General features: G+C 38.7%; 1 protein-coding gene and 1 long non-coding RNA gene across 2 annotated transcripts; both read left to right on the top strand.

Annotated features, from left to right (window-relative positions):
* Window positions 1-3,535: 3,535 nt before the first annotated feature.
* On the top strand, window positions 3,536-6,084 carry LOC112007280 (uncharacterized). The gene is made up of 3 exons (XR_010630136.1): window positions 3,536-3,613; window positions 5,080-5,236; window positions 5,969-6,084. It is a non-coding gene; the product is annotated as an uncharacterized LOC112007280 (long non-coding RNA).
* Window positions 6,085-6,093: 9 nt separating this feature from the next.
* Window positions 6,094-7,580, top strand: LOC112024223 (elongator complex protein 4). The gene is made up of 3 exons (XM_065776529.1): window positions 6,094-6,497; window positions 6,584-6,675; window positions 7,038-7,580. The coding sequence occupies exons 1-3, from the start codon at window positions 6,461-6,463 to the stop codon at window positions 7,203-7,205; spliced, it is 297 nt and encodes a 98-aa protein (XP_065632601.1). The 5' UTR covers window positions 6,094-6,460; the 3' UTR covers window positions 7,206-7,580.
* Window positions 7,581-8,819: the final 1,239 nt, after the last annotated feature.

The following is an 8,819-nucleotide window of genomic DNA, read 5'->3' as shown; positions in this document are numbered from 1 at the left end:
GTCACCAAATGCTAGATATGGACCCACATCAAGCGGGACCATCTATACAGACTGTCTTGAGGAGGCAGCCTATGCATCGTTCAAGTTTGCTTTGGAATGCTCCTTTGGAAGGCGAGGTATGCACTTGTCCAAAATCGTAGTCAATATATGTAGTAGAAAGAGTTTTGGCATTTAAGAAGCGTAAGTAATACTAAGTTGCTTTGTTTGCAGGGAGTGCCAGGTGTACTAACTTGTCGTCACCGAGATAAAGGTCTGCTTGAAGATGGTGCAGTTTTAGATCCACGGATTGCATCTTATATCACAGATGCAGGGTTAGATGGGCTGCTTCGGGTCCCACATATGGACCTTGACCATGCATTGATCATGGCATTGGTGGAGAGATGGCGGCCGGAGACGCACTCATTCTACTTGCCCCACGGTGAGATGACCATCACGCTACAAGACATGGAGGTTATAATAGGGGTACCTGTAGATGGCTTGCCGGTGGTGGGATATACTGATAGGAACAATTGGGCCCACTTCTGCTGGGAAATGCTAGGGCATAGCCCACCGGGAAGAGATGTTGGTGATAGTCACAAGAACACTGCAGTGATAGAAGGGCCGAGGGTAAAAGCCAAATGGCTTGAGGATCGGTTTAGCAACCCTCTCCCAGCTGATGCCACCAAGCAGCTTATGCAGCAGTATGCTTGGTTTTACATACTGGGGATGTTGGGTGGTGTGCTGTTTATGGATAAGTTTGGCAAATGGGTCTCACTTATGTATCTGCAATTTTTCAATCCAATCAGCAACGGAAAGAAGTATAGTTGGGGTAGTACAGCACTAAGTTGGCTATATAGACACCTCTGTAATGCATCAAAAAAGACAGCCAAGCAGATTGGCGGTGCATTGCTATTGGTGCAGTTGTGGGCGTGGGCGAGGTTTCCACACATATGTCCTGTGATGAGGCATCCACACCAAGCACTGCCCCCAGGTCCATTTGCTATCAAGTATGTAGGATCTTAGATAGTTACTGTTTTACATTTCCGCATTAAGTTTTTATGCATGGGAATTATGTAAGTAACTAATATGACTTTTATGTCTTTGTTGTTTGCTAAATGGAAAGGGGCTAAGATAACAACTGAACATGGAATGCACGTCCTACGCGCCTATCGTGTGTCGCTTGCTTCGCTACGGCCAAATCAGGTATCGTGCCTTACAAGTGGGAACCGCTTTCGCATGTAGTTGTTGTACTTACAATTTGCTTTGAAATGAATAAACATTTTTTTATTATTATTTCAGAGTAGAGTTACATGTATTGTTTACATTCGTTACACATTTTTTCTAATTATATTGTTAATATGATTGTTTGCATTGGTTGGATCATTGTAGATGGTGTGGGAGCCATACAGAAATTATTTGGGTTCCCTTCTCGCATATTGTACGGTAGGCTAACACATATGGAGGTCTATTGTGCCACTCGTACATTTTTGGGTGGTTAAAGGCCATCACCCTGAACATGTTCTCCGACAGTTTGGGATGAAGCAAGGCATACCCCCAGATGTCAATACTTTAGTTGACCTTCACAAGATAACTCTCCAGGGCAAGCAACAAAAAAACTGGCCCAAGAACATGCCACACATATTGCTAAATGGGCTGCATATGCCACAATTGCCGATGCACTGCCCTTTCATGGGAAGATGAGCTACAATGACGAGTATATGGTGTGGTTTCGTCCCCGTACTGTTCGCCATATTACAAAAGAGACCTCGTAGACACTTTGGTAAGTTTACAAAGATTGTTTTGTTATAAATGTACCTTGCTTGGCATAGTTTAGATCAACCTACTAAGACTACTCTTGTATATTTGTGATAGGTTGAATCACAGTTGAGGATTATGGCGAAGTGCGAACCAGGGTTTGAGATCTACACCGACTGTATTAAGGCCTTGCAATCTGTTGAAGAGATTGGTCGGTTGACCTTGGACGATGCACGCGATGCGGGCAACACAAGTGAACCGGCTGTAGGGCGTGGTCGACAAGCAAGTGGACGTCAAGGGCGTGGAGGTCCAATCTAGTCAGCGTCCCACATTTACTCAGCCTCCCACACTTGTGCCCACATTTAGTCGGCGTCCTACATCTGGTCAGCGCCACACACCTGTGCCCACATCTAGTCAGCGTCGCACATCTGGTCAGTGTCACACACCCGTGCCCACATCTAGTCGGCGTTCCACATCTAGTCGGCGCCACACACTCGTGCATGACCACACCATGGAAGAAGCAAGTCAAACAGCAGATGAGATGTGCTTGGACACTGGTTATGACATGGGCTCCATGACACACGATGATGCGGGTCCATTCCATACGTTTGCCCATGGGGACACATCTCGGTCCCCATCCATGAGAACCGATGGTACTTGCCCACCCACATCCCCTACTACATCCCCGTTGCCCACCACCCGTACGTCTCCCCCACTAACTTCTAGCATTGCCCCCGCAGATGTACATGGTAGAGATGAGATTCGATTCATGCCCACTCCTGGCCGACCCACCCCTGGTGCTGTCTCCCCTGAGTTTGTGCATACCGAGTTCATCCAGACACAGATACCCACCCCCCCACTAGAGGCTTCATACATTGAGGGTCGGCCGCAAAGGCCGCAACGGACATGGATACATTCTCCTGACTGTGGGACTGGACATGGTACTGTAGTTCAATTTAATACCAATTACATATACATCTCTTTATAGTTAAATGATTTGCATATTAGTATTTGCTTGTGTTCTTTTCAGGCAAGGTGAGACCAGTCAAGGAACTAGTGAGGAGAAGAAAACGGGAATGATTCAAGAATGGTCAAGAAATTATAGCTTAGCTAAAAATTTTGTTTTCTTATGAGCATTGATATTGATTTAATTCTATATTGAAAATGAATAATCAAATTATTGTAGAGCCTGTTAACAATAACATAGTCATGGCTACGAGCAAGCCTCGGACAAGCAGCTTCTCTCACAACCTTGCAACTGTACCATCTAGTACTCCGGGGCTCAAGTATGGTCCTAACGGCACCATCTTTATTTCATCCGGGATTCCAGACCTTGACAGTAATTCTCTACATTTACCACTTTCTTTGGATTAGTTATAGATTGAAATTCGTCAAAAAAGCAATGGAATCATTATTGTTTAACAATTTATGTGTATAGTTAGAATTTGTGGAGGTTTTTGATTGGTTGTCTTTGATTTGTAGAGATTTTAGGTGGTGGGTTTCCTTTAGGAAGCCTTGTGGTGATGGAGGATGCAGAAGCTCCCCATCACATGCTTTTGTTGAGGAATTTTATGTCACAAGGACTTGTTCACAAGCAACCCCTTCTCTATGCCAGTCCATCCAAGGACCCAAAAGGATTTCTAGGTACTCTGCCTACTCCAGGGTCATCCAAAGATGATAAATCTCGTGACCGTGATCCTGAAAATGTGCCTTGCTTCTTCCATTTCCTTTTACTGTTATTTATGTGATTTTTGATTTGGATGAAGTTTAAGAATTTTAATACTTAGTTTGTATAAATTACAGGGGAACGGTTTAAGGATTGCTTGGCAATATAAGAAATACTTTGGTGATAATCAGCATCATTTTGATAGTAACAGAGGTAAGCTTGTCTAGAACAATGCTCTCATTCTTTTTTATTTATACTTTATGCTGATGCTGCTTATGATTGAACTGTCTCAATATATAGTTTTTAAGTGGCATAGTTTGTGAAATATAGTCCTAAACATGAATAATAATAGTTTGCCAAAAGAAAACTAATATTTATATTAGTGATAAGAACCTTGGAAGTGAAGCAGTCTGTACAGTTTACATTTTTTATGATGAATAGTGTACATTATAATTGTATACATGGTACAACTGTACAAGTTTACAAGCTTGTCAGTATGAAATCTGAAATTTTTGCGGAAGCAATATAGAACAAAAATAAATCATATTTACATTTAAAGATCGTTGTACCACACAACCATGGATTCTAAAAAGAATAAAATTGTGTACCTCTCTTAGCAACCCAAGCATGTTGCCTCCCAAGGTATTCACGTCTCTCTCTCTATTTCTTTTGAGTTTTCAGAAGACTGCAGTATCACACAGTAGTTCTGATAGCCAACACCAAAATATGATATTATAAAATCTTATTTTATAGTAGACTTCTAAAACCATAGAGAGAGATTGGACGTGGGATCCTTAGGGATCCTAATCTTCAGCCATAGGATTTTATCAATAACTTTTTTGAACGTTATTGACTTTTCTTGAAACTCTTTCCAAAAATATTCCTTAATTTTCTCAATCATATTAAGAAAATATTTGAACTTCTACAAATTGCAATAATGTCCATCAACACATTGCAATTGACCCCTGAAGATTAGAGAATTACAAATGAGGTTCCATTACTTACAATTTTATATCTATGTCATTCCACCATACTATATTCCCACAAGCCACTAGGACTGCATTAATATCATTGTCATGTCCCTAGTTTATGTAACCCTTAATTTCTTGATTTCATAATTTCTATTGGACTCCAAAATATCTTTAAAAACTCTTTAAATGTATATATACAATATTATATATATGAAAAACATTTTCGAAAAATGTCACCGGCCGGTTTTGTTTTGAGTCCAACTTCAATATGAAAATCAACTGAATATACTATCTTCTTTAGAAACTGGTGGATTCATTGTTGAGCATTTATATATTTTACTCATTACACACATAACCCAACGTGTCTGTATATAGCCTTTAAAAATCAGCATCACCAGTTGACATTGTCAAAGTTATGTGCATAATAAATAAATATACACAAACCCCTTATGTTTAAGGACAATAGAAAAATTGTGATAGGACAACCTTTTAATTAACAGTGATCGCTCCATAAGGTGTCCTTGATCGGATCCAATTCAGTGTATGTACTTGTTACATTACACCCACTTGTCTGCTTAAAGTCACTGCCTCAATGATGGAGTAAATCATCCTATCATATAGCAGCACAACAAGTGTAGGCTTTAATGGTAATATTCAATTAATATCCACACAATCATGGGGAGAGCTCATTATATAATAGTCATGCAGATGTTAAGCACGAGTATTGCCATGACTTTGACTTGCGGAAGCCCTTAGAAAAGCATTTTATATGTGGCCAACATATTGATTGTGCCAGCATTCTAGATTCTCCAAATCTTGCTGCTCTTCGTGACCGTTATGCTACGTTTTTGGCTCAATTTTCAAGGTAATATCATACTTTTATTACTAGAAATCTACTTATGCAAGTTGTCAATTTCGCTTTGTGAAAAAATCATAAAACTGGTTTGGCTTTGAAGATAGCTTCTTTTGTTTATTTGACTAGAATTTGTTCTCCTCTGAGCAGGGAAGATTCTAGCTACCCGTGGGTAGATTCTGACTAGATACAATTAAACAAAAGTTTGTTAATAGAAATTTTTGCACTATATTCAATTAGACTAGACTTGCAGTATACTAGTAGTGCAGAATGTAGATACTGGCATGAGTTTTTTAATTGACATAGATGTCTTTGTAGATTACAAGCTTAGAACTTGTTTCAGTGTTATAAACCACTTATATAGCATGCTGGGAGACATTCTTGAGATTACTTCAGAGATTATATACAAACAGTTGTTCTGTCAACTATATTTATAGCTCCTGTGACGTCAAAACTCATTTGAGCTTGCTTCCAAATTTGACTTATGTTTTTTAATCTTGTTTTTTTTACTACTCGTTAAATTTATCTCTCTATCAGCCTTTTTGTTTAATTCCACCCCCTCCCCCCCTTTTCTTCTTCTCCCTGGGGTTAGTGGGTCTCAAATTCAATTTCTTTAACAAGTACTTGGCTTGTTGTAAAAATAATCCATCACTTGATGGTATTTCTAGTGGCTCCTACCTATTTTTGTTGTCCTCTAAAATTTTCAATTCTGACATATAATTCTACCTTTGCATGGCATCCCAGAAATGATAGCAGCATTTCTTCTGCCGGTCGAATTGCTATCCAGTCATTTTGTGCTCCACAATGCAAATATTCCAACATGGTTAGTGCACTTACATTTTTCTTTTAAGCTCCTATCTGTAGTAAATCTTTAGAAGTGGCTCTTGTTTCATTTGCTTCATATTTCTGTTGGATTGCTACAACTTATGCACTTTCCTATTCAGAGAAATCTTCTTTAATTCATAGCTGAGCTTGATAAATGCATTTTGTTATATCCTTGACAATAATGGTCATTTTGAGTCTTATTTTTTCTACCTATTTTAATTTGGAATTTCAAGGCTACCAAACAGTATTAGTGTGTGTGTGTATTTCATCAGCATGTAAGCATTGCAGGAACGGGATATGCTTTCCTTTATTAGATCTCTAAGGAGCATGGTCCGATCCTCAAATGCAGTTGCTGTTGTGACATTTCCTCCTTCCCTTCTTTCACCATCCTTCTCTAGACGGTGGTAGCATATGGCAGACACGTTACTGTCTGTCAGAGCAATCCCAGGTTTAGTGTCACTTTTCATAACTTCTTATATGCTGTTATCTTTTGTTACATATCAACGATAATTTTCAAGAAGGTGCTTGTTTCAGATGAGGACAAGGAAATGGCAAAACTTCTCACTGGTTACCAGGACATGGTTGGACTCCTAAATGTGCACAAAGTAGCACGCATTAATACACAGGTACCACCAAGTCATGCTTCTTCCTGACCCTTACATACTAATAGGTAGCAATGCTTGCAGTATACTAGTTTTCTTATTCATGCAGTTCACCTACAAACATGCATATGCATGCAACTTTGTGCATGCAAAGACATACACCCACCTGCCTAAAAGGTGGGTGTTTTTGTTTTTTGTTTTTTTTCTTAAATTGATTTGGTTCTCATTCACTCACAAAGAACACAGAATCCTGCATTCCTTTGTGTTCTGCTTGTTGAGCTTTGGTTATGGTGTGCAATTTTCAGTCATTTGCATTAGCCCTATGATATTTTCTTGCTCAACTCATCACTGATTTTGTTTTGTTATGTTTTATCAAATCCATTCAGGTTCCTGTTATTCTTGACGCCACAACATTCTCAATAAAGTTGCAAAAGCGGAGGTTTCTAGTTTTAGAAAGTCTAAATCAAGCGCCTATTGATAGTTCAAGTGGGACTTCATATGGCACATCTGCTAGTTGTTCTGGGTCATCAAAGACTGGGACGCTGGATTTCTAGTTCCTTAGTCTCACTTGTCCCTATCACAAACAAGTTACTTTGAGAATGATCAACACTTGCCAGAGAAGGTGCTGCTTTTTGCTGTCCAAGTCCATTAGTTTTTCTGATCTTCAATTGACCTTAGAAATACTATCATCTGAATAGGTCATTATGTATACTTGGTAACAGAAGAATTGCAAGTAGTGACCTTTTCTTTTTATCTTTTTTGGGAATATTTTTTGTGAAATTTCCATTATGTTTGTTTATAATTTTTAGGCAGTTTGCTAGACAGTTGCAGCAGAGAGGTGTAGTTTCTTATTTCTTACAGAATAGAGTTTGAGAGAGAGAACTTGAGCGTGCAAATAATCCTTATGATTGCTGAACTGTGGAACTTTCCTGAATAATGTGTGCTTATTGTATATAAAAACCTCATAAAATGTTACTGACTAACATTTTTTTAGGCAATAATTGAGACTGCTTCATACCAGTTTTGGAATAAAAAAATTGGGTCAGGCATTGTAATTGAAGCAAATTGACCTGGAAACTGTTAATACATTGAACAAGCTGTCCAGATATGCGGGTCATTTAAATTGTTGAGCTGTTTGATGGCAAGTGCATATCACTCTTTGAGTAGATTTTTTTTTTTTTTTTTTGGTCTGATATTATGCAAGATTTACAATAGTCCACCACAAGTTTATTATGGTGATTTTTTGAAAACATTTCTAAGGTGCGCTAAACTGATCTTTTGTCGATTACTCTTTACTTGCACAACCAGCCTTCTGTTGTTAATACAATTTGCTTTAAGCATCTCTTCGATCCACCACCAATTGCTTGCTGAAACCGTTTGCTTTAGCAATTGAAAACAAATGTCTATCGTCTCTCTTCAGTGGTAATGTCCCGCACTTTGACCATAGAGACATTAATATAAACTATTAAGCAATCCCCTTCTCTAGCATAAAAAGACAATGATGTCTTTGCCATATAAAATTTCATGACGTAGCTTAAAATTAAGGTGAGGTCCAGATATCTCACACCATACACCTACCTTAGCTATGACAGCCTGGAAAATTGAAGAGATGAAATGAACTAAACCAAAATTATTAGATGACGTGGCTCAATTGCTGGAGTCCTTTTCAAATGACATTACTAATCTGAAACAGGGGAAGAGATTACAAGGACTAAGAACTCACTGAATGATTAAAAATTAAAATCCAAAAACAACAAATTATTGCAAAGACAACCCTGGGCAAAATGCAATAAGGCAGATTGGTACTCGAGTTTAGGAAACTCAGGTACCAATCTACCTTAGCAAATTTTTTTGAAAAAAGCCCTGGGCCAAAAAAACCCTGGGTAAAATGCAATAAGGCAGATTGGTACCCGAGTTTCGCAAACTCGGGTACCAATCTGCCTTAGCAAATTTTTTTGAAAAAAGCCTTGGGCCAAAAAAACCCTGGGCAAAATGCAATAAGGCAAATTGGTACTCGAGTGTGTGAAACTCGGGTACCAATCTGCCTTAGCAAATTTTTTTGAAAAAAGCCCTAGGCCAAAAAAACCCTGGGCAAAATGCAATAAGGCAGATTGATACCCGAGTTTGTTAATCTTTACATTGATTTGATTTTTCAGTGAACAATTGTT

Source organism: Quercus suber, unplaced genomic scaffold, assembly GCF_002906115.3.
Source record: "Quercus suber isolate HL8 unplaced genomic scaffold, Cork oak 2.0 scaffold_136, whole genome shotgun sequence".
In the NCBI taxonomy this organism is placed as follows: domain Eukaryota; kingdom Viridiplantae; phylum Streptophyta; class Magnoliopsida; order Fagales; family Fagaceae; genus Quercus; species Quercus suber.
This window is presented reverse-complemented; position numbering and strand designations above follow the sequence as displayed.